This window comes from Galleria mellonella, unplaced genomic scaffold (assembly GCF_026898425.1).
Source record: "Galleria mellonella isolate WM207_F2 unplaced genomic scaffold, CSIRO_AGI_GalMel_v1 utg32, whole genome shotgun sequence".
NCBI lineage: Eukaryota > Metazoa > Arthropoda > Insecta > Lepidoptera > Pyralidae > Galleria > Galleria mellonella.
The window spans coordinates 3,972,094-3,986,913 of NW_026442075.1; the positions used below are offsets into that span (position 1 = coordinate 3,972,094).

The 14,820-nt window shown below is 31.3% G+C and overlaps 2 protein-coding genes across 2 annotated transcripts; one reads left to right on the forward strand and one right to left on the reverse strand.

Annotated features, from left to right (window-relative positions):
• The first annotated feature begins 733 nt into the window (after positions 1-733).
• On the forward strand, positions 734-4,958 carry LOC113510866 (39S ribosomal protein L2, mitochondrial). The gene is made up of 6 exons (XM_026894401.3): positions 734-1,120; positions 1,381-1,493; positions 2,601-2,736; positions 2,891-2,971; positions 3,415-3,546; positions 4,703-4,958. The coding sequence occupies exons 1-6, from the start codon at positions 901-903 to the stop codon at positions 4,906-4,908; spliced, it is 888 nt and encodes a 295-aa protein (XP_026750202.2). The 5' UTR covers positions 734-900; the 3' UTR covers positions 4,909-4,958.
• Positions 4,959-5,418: 460 nt separating this feature from the next.
• Positions 5,419-13,409, reverse strand: LOC113510864 (ubiquitin-like modifier-activating enzyme ATG7). The gene is made up of 11 exons (XM_026894399.3): positions 13,044-13,409; positions 12,375-12,570; positions 11,418-11,867; positions 11,009-11,115; positions 10,042-10,186; positions 9,075-9,233; positions 8,442-8,630; positions 7,628-7,786; positions 6,506-6,621; positions 5,735-6,026; positions 5,419-5,498 (listed from the first exon to the last, which is right to left on the reverse strand). Exons 1-11 carry the CDS (start codon positions 13,241-13,243, stop codon positions 5,463-5,465), a joined length of 2,049 nt encoding a protein of 682 aa, XP_026750200.2. The 5' UTR covers positions 13,244-13,409; the 3' UTR covers positions 5,419-5,462.
• Positions 13,410-14,820: the final 1,411 nt, after the last annotated feature.

Consider the following 14,820-nt stretch of genomic DNA (forward strand, 5'->3'; position numbering starts at 1 on the left):
TAAAAACACTGGGTTTTTATATCGAGTTAACAAGAATTCATAATATTTATTATATCAAAATTGGTAATTATCATGAAATTTCTTGTTCAATATTCATGAAAATTTGGTAATAATTATTTAAGTGTTTGAATGTTCGCGGTAAAGTAATATTAGGCCAGACGACCAGAGACAATTTAAGCTATTCACTCGGTGGAAAACAATTTTTAAATAGTTCACCTTTAAAGGCGTCATAGTATGAATTTAAACAATAGTGTTTAAGGTCTACTTTTGAACTGCCCTGTATAAAGATGGTTTCTTATAAGCTGATGGTAAGCCTCCAGAAACTTAATATGAAAATAGTTTAATTGCAATGTGAACAACAAATTGTAATTAGCCTTTTCTAATTCCTTTATTATATATATTACATATATTAGGCTCCGCATACTGTTTATCAAACTATATGACCGTTTGCGAATCTTTATTTAATCTTTTGTCATGTGTCTGTGTATATCATAGATTTACCTCTTTATTCATAAAAAACGTTTTTATGAATAAGGAGGTAACTAAGAAAATATTCTAATTAGGTAATAATTTAGTTTAATATTGAAGTTGAACATAAAGAATGTTTAGTGCTATTTTTAACTAAGAACAAGGAATAACGTTGTTCTTAGATTTTTAATATATGACATTTGTTTTTGGATTTTCTCATAACTTGTCAAAACTAAACAATTTTTAAATTTGACATATGACGCTTGACAATACGTACTTGACATTAACTTAGCTATAATAAATTAAATTTTATTTATTTTTTAGGTTATATTACAAAATCTTTTGTCTTACTGATTTTGAAAATAGTTAACTATTCGGTCATTAATCATCAATAAAAAATATTAAAGTTGTATAGACAAAGGCCATAAAAGTATGGCATTGAATAGATTATTTGCTAACCTCGTATTAGCACCTACTATAATCAGTAGAAGAGCAGTCCATGTTACTGCATTTCATTTTGCTAGTAAACCCAATATTGAAAAACCTAAACCAGGATTTGGTAAAAGTTATAGACGAATTGTACATTTCACCGATGAATATACAGTGAAACCTTTAGAAGTAACCAATCTTGCTGGCAGAGATCCAGTTACAGGTTGGCTTATTTGTGTAATAATAATCATCAATATTATTTATTTATACAGGAAAACCATAACTACATTAGTATAAATGGAAATGGTCTAGGAATAGTCTATATAACTAGGCCACTAATAGGTTCTCATTTATAGTAACAAAATAGTTTATGAAAGCTTAATATTATTATGAAGCTATAATAATTATTGATTATTCATACACCTATTTATCACTCATGTTGATAAATAACAGTAACCAATTATTTTATTGTATTTTTATTAGGTCGAGTGGTTGCAAAAGGTATAGGTGGTGGCATCAAACACAAGTATCACTGGATAGACTGGGTCAGAGATGGTCCTACTGAGGGCCCACCACAAGAAGAGAAAGTTATACAGGTATATATGATGAAACTGGTAGAAAAACATTGCATTTGTAAATATCAAACATATCAGTAATTATTCAAGAGTTAGCATTCACTGTCTTAATTTTTCACCAAGGCTTATTAAATTAATAGATGTTTTCTAGTTCATCCTATATTGTATGTTCATTTATGTATCATCTTCATCCTCCTACTCTTTATGTATATGATATATTAATAGACAATGGAATGGAAGCTAAACCTATGTTATTGGTTACTTGCGGGTATATTCACTTGTGGGTGTTGTAAGAAGCGACTAAGGGAACTTTATAATTGAGCAATGGGCATCAGCGGTTGCCAACCAGCCTGCCAAGTGTGGCTACTACTGGCAAAACATTCCCAAAGAGGGAGGCCTATGTTCAGCAGTGGATAATTTAACAGCTGATATGATGTGGGTATACTCACAATAGTTGTGTGAAATCCTATTATTAATTAATGTGAAGTTTTGTGATAATACTTGGCCATAAGCACCCACACCAGGCTGTAACAAACTGCATATAGATATTTGTTTCTCAATAACTCTTAAATGGCAGAACAAATTTGAATTTAATTTGCTGATGAACTTTAATTTACAATTGTCACTAAATAATAACATAATAATTACAGTAGTTTCATTATTATTGTTATAAAATAAATAGTCATAAGTAAGAGTTTCTATTTAAGTGTTCTGGCTCTGGAATTGAGACTTGTAGTTTTTGTTGATTATTTTATAATCAAAGGTAATTTGAGGTCAAATTTCATTTTTATTATTATGAATGAATATAAAGTGACAGATAATACTGGATCTTTACCTGAATTAATTATAACCCACATAATCGCAATGTTTCTTGCTAATATGTGTTTTTTACAAAATCATACAATACAAAAGAGTAAAGACAAAAATTGTGTTACATTATTACTATATTTAAAACTCTTAAAATATCACCAAAGTATCTTTAATAATTTTACAAAATAATCAAATTTGACAAGTTTCGAATCTAGTATTTTGTGTCCAATTTTGTTTATGTAATATAAACCTTAAAGTAATATTTTATGAAATCAATTAAGTATTTATTTAATACTATGTTTTCTAATATTTTTTCAGATAATGGAGGATGGGTGTAGAACAGCTCATATTGCTTTAGTTGCAGTTGGCGAAAAACTTAAATATATATTAGCAACAGAAAACATGAAACCAGGACAAATTCTAAAGTCCTCTAGAGAACTGCCTAGGATACCAGGTATAATTATCTTTTCCCTTCTCATAGTTTATTAAAAAAAATCAAAGCTTATAAATATCACACTCTTAATACAAAACTAATCTAACTTAAAATGGACAATGTCTCAACTGGATCTGTTATTAGACAAAATGTGAAAATTTACATTATTTTTCAGTACGAGCAAATGAGGGTGATGCTTATATATTGGGTGCTTTACCTGCTGGTACACTGGTACATTGTATTGAAAAGGAACCAGGTAATTTGTGAAATTACTTATAATCTGAAAACATGTTACTTCTGTTATATTTAATTTGTATAATAATTGTATAAAAGAGTGACAAGTAGATTAATCGCAACAGATGGAAAAAGCCTTTACTAAAAGAAACCAGAGGCAAATTGTGAAATGACTTTACATTCTTCCTGACTGTACTGCACAATTGTGAATTGTGTAGTACAGCCATGTAATGATATAATTTTCTGACAATTTTCCATTGTGGTAAATATAAGATGACGTGCATATTTTACCAACAACATTAGAAACCAACATGGTAGGAGAACAAACCCAACAATGTCACTCGGATTTGGTTTGTTATCAGTGTTATCTATCATCGAAGAGTTAATTAGTAATTAAAAGTGACTCACAGTCAATATAATTTAATATCACGAAATTGAGATAATGATTTTCTATGGTTATTTTAGGACAAGGGGGACTATACATCCATGCTGCAGGAACCTTTGGAACGATACTGCGGAAACAAGATGATAGGGTCATTGTTCAGATGCCCTCCAAGAGACAGTTCAGTTTTAATCAATATTGTATGGCAGTCGTTGGTGAGTGACACTAAAATTTATTTAGTTCTTTTCATTATGTAATGAACATTTAAAACATGTTATACTTCAATATTTTTTTTAATGGATGATAATGGATTGGTAACCCCACCCGCGCTATCGGTATACACCGGTAGGGCACCAGTGAAGGATGATAGGTGAGGATGAAGTAGGTCAGTTAGCCCATCGTGACAAATTCAACAAGAATTGTTCACGATGGTTTCCAGGGGGAACCACGTGGAGGTCGACCTAATAAGGCATATTGCTAGCAATGGGGCTGTCAAACTATACTTCAATGTTGCTCATGTCAGTCAATATACCAATCATTAAAAAAAAATATAAGTTCACATTACAAGTCGTGTTTCGAACCGAAATTTCTTGCATTAAAATGATAAGTGGATCAATAGATATGTAAATTGAGGTGATTTTTATTATATAACAAATTAACAACAAAATTTATAAAATTTTAATGATTCTTTCACAGTTCTAATATAAGTTCAAGTACATATTTAATTTGGTTTCAAAATATCAAATGGCCCTTTATAAATGGTAGACTTGCATCTGCTACTTCTATTACATTTCATTTACGTCAGTCGACTTATCCAATTAGATACCAGAATCTAATAACACTGCGACAGGAGAGTATCGCTCAAAGTAGAATAATAACAAGTGTCTCCGTTAACGATTTCATACATCATCGTATGTTTGAATATACGCCTAAATCTTGTTAGGACGCTTAAGTGTTTTTAATTATTTTAACGAATTATATTAATAACTATCTTTTATCAGCAACTTCGTCCGCTTATCTGGGATATGTTTATTGACTCGGATAAAATGTAGCCTATTTATTTCTCCATTTCATTTAGTATATATATACGAAACTTCGTAGTGATTAATTAAGTCGTTAAAGTGCTACAAGTAACAAACAAACGTTCAAATAGTCATTTATAATATATTTTTTTTTATACGACTTATAATGGCAAACAAGCTGACGGCCCATCTGATGGAAAGTGGTAACCGTCGCCTATAGACATGGGCAGTATCATGGACATAACAGTACACACACATACTGTTTCGCCTATGATACCCCCATGCGTTGCCATTCCTGAGGTGTGTTCAACGTTTGTGTTCAATATTAATTATAGGTTTTGCATTGTAGGTCGTCTGTCTAATGTGGATCATGGTGATACCCCTATTGGATCACCTCAGCGGAATAGATGGCTTGGTAACAGGCCACGGTCTGGTCTCTGGAAGCGCAAGGACGGCCGACACGGCAGAAAGATTAAGCCACCGAAACCAGTCAAACTGATTACAAATCCTGAGAAACACCCACTTCCACCTATACAAATGACGATGAACCCCTAATTGTTAATTTAAAATAGTTCAGTTTTATGTTGTAATATATACAGTAATATAGAATGTAAAATTATTTGTGTATTTGTTATAAGTACCCGAAATAATAATCATGGTATAAATTTAAGACACTGCGTCGCTTTCTGATGGTCATGGGTTCAGTCCTCTCATAGTACATGTTATTTTTAAATGGATGATAATAGAATGGTAACTGCATACAAGAATAATACCACCGCTCGCAGAGCACCAGTTAGTGATGATAAGTGAGGATGAAAGCAGGTCAGTTAGCCTATGCCCATCGTAACAAATTCATCAAGAATTAAACATAATGGTTTCCAAGGAGGATCACACAGAAGCTGACCCGAAGGGGGTATATTGCTTACAGTGGGGTCGCTGGTCTCCATTACAAATAATCCTATTTCTCCTCACAATATTTTTTCGTACTGGTCTACGTATTTTCTATGTGTATACTTAAAAAAAAATTAAAATTATGTCATGTCTATCAGTTATCTTGTACCCAATTCTGGTCTGGTCGACTTAGAGAGAGGATTTGTAATACTACGCTATTATTCATTATCGTCGTCATCAGAAAATGTCAATATCTGCAAAAGAGATAAGTAAAATTAATACCTGAATAAAGACTAGAAAGGTTTTCCTTTGTCATATAACATATGTGAGATAGGGCCAATTCGATATAACAATTTTTTGGAATTAAAGTGATTTTCTAAAATTTTTATAATATAAAATAAAGCAATAGTGAATATTTGTACATAAGATTGATGCTCATCTCATATCATTGAATTGAAAATATGCTCAAAAAAAAAACTATAAAACTTACATCGGTCATTTCTGCAGACAATTGTAATTCTGTTAATCCAGTTACTTCTTCCAAATATTTTCCACTATTGAATACATTGAACAAGAACTCCATTCCCGCTTCTTTGTACTTGTTTAAAACATTATCAGAACAGGCTATGCACTGTTTGAATTTCCCGCATGTTGGCACTACTGTTTGGTATGAATGGAGAAATCCTCTGATAGAGTGTGGTACGGGGCCCAAAACACCTTGCATATCTGATGATATGGTGTCAATTTCTTGATTCAAGTTATATATCGCTGGTGCTTCTACCCTGTAAAAATATGTTTAAAATAATAAATAAATAAAATAACTTATAATAATAATAAATTATTTTATTTATTTATTCGTTAGTACAAATATGTGTACGTGGCGGACTTAATGCTAAAAGTATTCTCTCCCAGTCAACCATAGAGAAGTGTCAGAATATTCGAATGCGGTACTACTAATTATTGATATACATACATACTAAAATTACATATATCTTTTTGATAAGGAATATACTTGATCCTCTGCTTTGGCTACGCGTAATGAGTATCATTATGGGCGGCACAGTATTTTTGAAGCATGGATAATATAATTCCTTGAGATTCAACATTTAATATTTTCAATCATCAACTTCTTTAGAAATAAAAAAAAAGCCAATACATATCCCAAGTCCATAATACATGAACATACATACAGTTAATACAAAATATTATTAGAGAATAAACAATGTATTTTAAAACAAAAAAAAAAATGCAATAAGATTACCTTAGAGGATGCTGCAACAATCCAACTAGAATTTCCACAGCAAGCGCCCCGGCTATTGCCGCCACGCCTGGCCGTGTTACGGTGCATTGTTGGTCAAGAGTGCGATCTTTAAGGGACTGAAAATATACGTTTATGTAAATGTAACCGTACCTAACTTTAATTAAATTCGGAAGCAAAGAGCGAAATAATTTTAGCTTTTGAAACACACAAAATAGTCATTCCTATTGTTAAATAATAATAATAGTGATATATACTTTTTAAATTCGAGGATGCCCAACTAGTTTAGAAATCAATAGGACACAGCCGTGAACCGTGCTTATGAATAAGGGCTCCTATTGACTTCGAAACTAATCGGGCATCCCCGAACATACAATGTGAGTAAAGCCAATATAAATAATTACAAATTATATTTCCGTTTAACAACTGAAATATGTTGTTATGTTTTGGTTAAAAGGCTAAAAAATTCTGTGTAATCTGTGAGACAAGAAACAACACTTGCATTCTGGAGTGTCAATACATTGTACATGAAAGAACTTTTCGCCAATTATATCAGGGAGGATTTTTTTTATACAACTTAGAATGGGAAACAAGCTAATGGCCCACCTGATGGAAAGTGGTAACCGTCGCCTATAGACATGAACAGTACCATGAACATAACAGAGTATACTGTTTCGCCCATGATACCCCCCATGCATTTCCATTCCTGAGGACTTAGGTGTTATTCCTCTGTACCCAGTAAATTCACGCTATATCCCACCCTTCAAACCAAAACACAGCCATGCAAACACAACTGCTTCACGGTCGAAACACGAATGAGACAGAGGTACCCAAGCAATCGACTTTTGTACATAGTCTCCCTCTGGTTGTTAGAACATGTATATATATACAGTAAGGGGGGCTATTGATACCTTATTCTTGATGAAACTATCGTTTATTCTTGATGAATTCGTCACGATTAGCCAACTATTTTCATCCTCACCTATCATACTTCAATGATGCTCCGTTAGCATACACCGATACCTAGAGCAGACGGGATTACAACTCTATAATGATCTATTAAAAAAATAAATCTATCTAACCCCCAACTTGTATAATACCATAAACTAGAGTAGTGTTACGTACATTCCCTGGAGCAGTGACGTCATTACAGAAATAGCAACCCAGTTGTCCACCTGCTATGTGTGTGGCATTGACGAGTGTCGCGCCCTCTGATGGCGTGCCACCTATTCCATGTCTCATCACTAAGTAACTATCGAAACCCAACGCTGCATTGATTACTATCTGAGGGAAGCATATATATAAATGTAAATGATACATTCAATTAATGAACATCAAGTGCACCAATCTGCGAAGATTTATATTGAAATAAATTGGCAGAGAGGCTTTTTTTTTATACAACTTAGAATGGCAAACAAGCTGACGGCCCACCTGATAGAAAGTGGTAACCGTCGCCTATAGACATGAGCAGTATCATGGACATAACAGAGTATGTTTCGCCCATGATACCCCCATGCGTTGCCATTCCTGAGGACTCAGGTGTTATTCCTCTGTACCCAGTAAATTCACGTAAATTAATGATAATTCTTATCATTATAAACCTTAAATGTATTAGAAGTTTAGTTTATATTTAACATATAAAACATAATAAAGATTTCGTCAATTATTGTAGAATTCGTCACGAGAAGCCAACTAACCTGCTTCACTTTATCCTCACCTATCATCACTCAATGGTGCCCTGCCTACATATCTTTAAAAAAATTATAACATTTTCTCTCCTAATGAAAAAAAAAAAAAACCCTAATGACTCAAAAATAAGTAATTGCTTTTATTAAATTGATTCTTGGTAGACATATTGGTAGTTTTATTATTTTATGCCAAATTTGGATACAATGACTTTACTTTTATCTGTAGGGAACTGTTCTAATATATTTCTAACCTTTCCATAATGTGCTGCGACGAGTGTAGGCAACCATCTTGCCTCTCTAGTATCGAGTAACAAAAATATCACATCGTGATCTGCGATAGCTTCAGTAATAGTCTTGATATTGGATATAGTTTCGGCCTTAAGAGATTCTCCAATAGGATGACCAGGCATTGGTATATGAGCTACTAAACCCTTGGCAGTCTGTAAAATAAAACTATAAGTGATTAACAACAAAATTACTTGACTTAAAATTAATTTCAGTATAATTTCAGGCTGAGTAATTTTATATATTATATATATATATATATATATATATATATATATATATATATATATATATATATATATATATATATCTAAATTAATTCATCTAGATTTACAAATAAGGTAATGTATTATAAAGTAATATAATCCCAGCACAGCCATAAAGCAGCGCGTTGTAAATACAGTGATTTAATTTATATTATTTCATTGCCGTTAACTGTCCACTGCTGGACATAAGCCTTCCCCTAAAGGGAAGTTTTGCCAGTAGTTGCCACGCTTAGTAGGCGAGTTGGCAACCGCAGTTAGGCTTTTAGAGGAACATACCCATCCCTCACTTAAATTGACAAATTTGATGATTTGATATTCATAATACATACTTACTACAGTAGGTAGTATATTTTTAAGATTGTCGGCCGCTGCTTCAGCTTTCTTACGTCCTCCATTTAGACAATCTTGATAATTGAAGAGTACTTGTCGCGTCGGATTTGAGTACGACACTTTACCGTTGTCAATAAATGTTATATGACGAAATCCCCAAGCCTGAAGAAAATATGTCAATTAATATAATCATCAATATGATACGATTACTGTACGCAGTAGTCAGCATCATTTAAATTTTAGATAAAATTTTTGTTATGTTGCTTAATTTTTGTTCCTTTTTTTTGTAATTGCGTGCGAGGCGGCCTTTAATTGAGGCAGCATTTTAAAATGTAACCTTATTATAATGTATTTTAAGTAGATATAAACGTATGCTTTGTTGGTTATCTTTAAATAAATAAATAAAAGAACAAAATATTTTTTTTTAATAATATTTGTAATAGCTAATTCAGTAAGCTGGTAACTAAATATCGCAAAAATATTAACTTAAAATTTTGTCGGGAGACTTTTTTATTGTCAAAGGCGACGACTGCGAAATAATTTTGGGAAATTGTGAACACAAATAACAATACTATAGGAATATACTGGAAGGAATATGCAGGATAATTCTTTGGTCCCACTTACGCCTTGGCGTGTGATCAGTGTTTGATAATCTATATTTTAGTTTGAAATAAATAGCTCCAACAAAATTACCTTGTACCTCTATTGTGGACGTATACTACGCAATCCAATACTGATTATTGCAAAAGGTACAATCTACTCAAGACCGGGTAGATGAAGACATTATATTTTAAAAGGGTAACAGTTATATCAATGATATATTATGAGACCAAAAGAGTATTGCTATGTATATATTCATGTACTGTTCATGTCTATAGGCGACGGTTACCACTTTCCATAAAGTGAGCCATCAGCTTGCTTGCCATTCTAAATTGCATAAAAAAAAGTATAAAAAACGATAAATACTTACCAACAGATTACGAGCCACATGACATCCAAGCGTACCAGCACCCAATAATAAACATTTAGTACTCTTCATCACCTCTACATCTATATTAGGTACTAAACGCCATTTCATTAGTTTGATGTTCAAATCTGATGACGTATCAGCTAAACTGAAAAATATTTAAAGATAAATCAGTTTAGCAAAAGCTGAATAATTTAAATTAAACATAATTATATAGAAACTATTCAAGTTATAGTTTACTGCAGGCATATCCAGCTCTGAAAAAAAGTTGTGAAAATCACTCACGATATAGTGCATTCCTATAAAGATGTTTACATATATATGATATATAGGAATGCTCCTATAAATATGTTTACAAAAATATATGACGACCTGCCCAAGATTCTTTACAGTGTATAGTACCACGTATGCAAAGCCATGGTGCGGACACTAATAAATTAATAAACCTGTAAGATATTAGTTTGTTCAAGTTAGATTACCTATGTTTACAAACAGTGCAAATTAAACTACCAACCTCAGCGCCATAATCTGCTACAGCACCAAAAGGAAGCCATCATAAATCTATTAGGATTGTGGGTATGCCTATCATACCACACAATCATCATCAAGATTGTGTGAGGATCACCTTGGATTTTTAATAATAGGAATAACAGGAACTAATACAATTTGTAATATTTGCATTTTGACATATTTCATTCATACATTATTTAAAAGTAGCTACAAATAAAGACTTTTAAAAACTTTGCATTGGATATCAATAATTCATATGAAAATATACATTTTGAGAACTTTCCTAGACAACCGTCAATTAGATATATTGCAGAACATTTAGAAAAGCAATTGTTTAAGAAATGTATAATTAAATATATATTTGAAATGACCATTCTATGACCTTTAATTTAATCTTCATTTCTAATTACGATTTTCCACAAAAAATATTGCAAATTTCTCAACAAATAAAAAAACTCACACTACAGGATCCATTGACGCTGACATATTAGCCAGTTTAGGGCCAAAATTGCCTTTATCATTTCTCTCCCATCCAACCCAACCTGCATTCTCTGCTGATTGAATATCCTAAACACACATTTTAATCTTATTAAATATAAAATATATGATACAGAAAACAAATGCATTACTTTTAAAATATTATTCAAAGTCAAAAGAAAGTAGTTTTTAAAGACTAATATAAAATCTACATGATAGAATTAAAATACATATTAAACAAAAAAAACTAATATAATAATAAAAATGAGTTTCAAACATTTTTTTTGTAAATAAGCTTCATTATAAAGGAATACTGTTTTGTTTTCTTTAATTAAATGAAAAAAAAAATGTTACAAACATATACATAAATTAATACAGAACATAACAATTACCTGAGAAATGTAGATAGAATAAACAAGACTGTTTGCAATTTCATATTTAACATTGCACCTCAAACCAATGACTTGAATATTTTTCCCAGAAAGATTTGTGCAATGATCAAGTAAAGCTGCTAAGAAAATTCTTAAAGGCCACCCAGGATTATCGGTGTTACTTGGATCAGCAAACACAAAATACACATCTGATAAATCAAGACTTAATTCATTGCAGTTTGGTTGTAAAATATTTGACAATGGAATTACTGACAACTTATCATCACTTTTGGTAACTATGAAGAATGATTTTTGACTTGAATCTAATGAATTGTACCCTTGGACTAATAATTGAAGTTGATCGAAACTGAACTGAGTTGTTATCAATTTTGCTTTTTCATTTAAATAGACTGTGGGCTGACTAGGAGTGGGAAATGCAAACCAGTAGTAGTAATGAAATTTCTTGAGATCCTGCAAGACAAAAATTTATTTTATATAATATTATGTATAATGTGTCAACAAACATTAATATCTTTAATAAAAATTATCAAATTAAAAATAAAATTTATTTTTTATTTTCACCATAAAACCAAAACAAAAAAAAAAACAAGTATACCAAAAACCACAGAGGTTAGTCTGGAATAGCATATTATTGTATTTTGCTTATGAATACAATAATATGAATATAAATTCATTAAAATTATGTAAAAGATGCAAAAGCTCATACATTAGTAAAACTTTAGTAAATCATAAGATTTACAAACATGAAATGGTAAATATAAGGCTTTTATAGAAAAAAAAAAAGATAATTTTTAGGCTATAACTTGCTAATTTAACCTAAAATTGACCATATATTGCATAACTTTTAGTAACATATAAATATAAATATACCATGTTATTGTAACATAATAATATTAAATAATAATACATAATGAAGTGACACAAAAATATAAAAACTGATATATGAACAATACTTACAGCGAATGAAAGAACAACAAAGTTTAACAAAATATTTGGCATATTAATCCATGTCTTTTTCTTTACATCTGCCCAAATTGTTTTACCAATAGTGTTCAATAATATAGCTTTGTCAATATTCTTAAATTCTTCTATTGTGTTTTTATTCATTATAATTCCTCTCACATTTTCATAAAATTGTTCTCTTTGAGGTGAGCTTAAAATAAAAATATTTATTTTTATGGGGCTTTATAAAAGATAAAATAAACAGTTATATACAGAATTATAAAACTGCCATACAGTCATAATAACTGTCTCTTCAAGTTATCTTCAAGCCTGACATTATGAGAGCAGGATGGTACTGCTCATCCCTTGTTCTCCCTTAGTCAGCTCTTATGACCCATTCTATGCTGACACTCAAGGTGATGTTTAATAATTCTGAATTTATTTGCACATATTGACAATATATATAAGAATTATTGTTATTAATAATTTGTATGATAAATATTTAATCATAACTTTACTTGGAGTGTTTATTATGTACAATGGTAGACAGTAGATTTTATTGGAATTTACCATAATGATTTTTATAAAAACTTTAGAGATTGAACTGATGAAGTATATTGCTAACAATGGAGATTAGCAACTACTTTGTCTTTTAGAGGGTAGACAGTGCAAATTATAACAAACCTGTTGAACGATGTGCCGTCCACTTCAAACACGGAGCCAATATCCTCTCTGTACGTGAAACGCCCAAAAAGTTGTTTTGTGGTGTCGTTCAATTTGTCTACATCAAGTTTCATCTCTGTCAGGGTATGCCAGAATGAAGGATGCACAAACGACATAAAGGGCACGTATTGTATAATATCTTTCCCATTTTTACTAGCCATATCAACAAGAATGATTTTTGCAATATTCAATATAGGTATGGCTTGTTTACAAACAATATATAAATATTAAAAATGAAAGTTAAACACCTGAATTTCATTCACAGATAAATATTTATTTTTGTTTGAAATTAACACAGCTGAGCTGTCAAATGTCTAAAGACAACCCGAAAGTTTGACATTTTTGGCACAGACATATCAAATTGTCAATGTTAATAGCATTGCTCAGAGGCCTGCAATACTTAGAACGCGATTGTTAGAATGACGTTTTTCTAAGATACTATGTTACCAAACTGTAAATAATTTCGTCATGGCTGATCGTGGCCGTCTTAAATAGAAGTCATGATAGTTAGAGTCAACAAGGAATTACATAGAAGGAATCTATAATATAAAAATTAATCGCTGAATGTGTTGCTAAACGCAAACCTTAAGAACAGCTTGACCGATTTCGCTAATTATTTTTTTGGAATATTCCTTGATGTACGAGGATGGTTCTTACGCAGAGAAAAATTTTAAAATTGCCTAAAAAAGTCTAAAAAGAACATCTATCTATACTCCCATACAAACAATTAGTAATAATACTTATGAGTCAATTTGAACTTTAATACCATACCATAAAGTTCAAGTGTTAGTGGAGAGATTCTGGGAAGGCAAAATGCGTGACGCAAAACGTCAATTGCGTGACGTGACACAGCGTGTTTTATAATTTTTATTGTTTTATTTTTTGCTGGGTGAAAACGGTATGGTAACCCCGTCTGCGCTAACGGGATACGCTGGCGGACCACCAATGAAGGGAGATAGATGAGAATGAAAACAGGCCAGTTAGCCCATTATGATGAATTCATCAGAAATTAACCATGATAGTTTCCAGGGAGAACCGCGATGAGGTCGACCTGGTTGGGTAAATTGCTAGCAATAGGATTCTCAGTCTTCATTACTAACAATCCCTTTCCCCCCTAATTTTTATTGTTTGACATAATGTAATTGTTGATTTATTAACTTTATTTTCTGTTTTTTATTTTACTAGCTGATCTGGGGTCTGTAATAGCAGAATAAGTATTAAAAAAAAGTAAAAAAAAAATATTAAAGCATCAACTGTTAGGCGGTACAAAGTTCAGTCGGCTAGTGATAAAATAAAAGCTCAATCATATGGTTGCCTCCTTTCTTTTTATGTAAATGTAAATAGCATAAAGATACACCATCAGTTGCTATTTTTCTCAATTCATAGCAAGCTAGTGTAAAGAAAATGTTATATGGCCGTATAACCCTACCAAATTCAAATACAATCTACTTGCATACTTTTTACATAAACTGTGTCGAATATATATCTAATAATGTAAAATTTGTTATTGAAATATCAATATGAACAAAAATTTCACATATATATTTTCTAACACAGTTTTGAGGTAACTAATTTAAAAAATATAATCGAATTAAGAACTTCCTCTTTATGAAGTTAGTCGAAATAAGTTTTTAACTTTTTTCAACCAAGTTCAAAAAAAGAGGAGGACTCGTGAACATACATATTAATAAATAGTAGAATGTTTACTAGAGACATTGAAAATATTTGAAATTAGTTT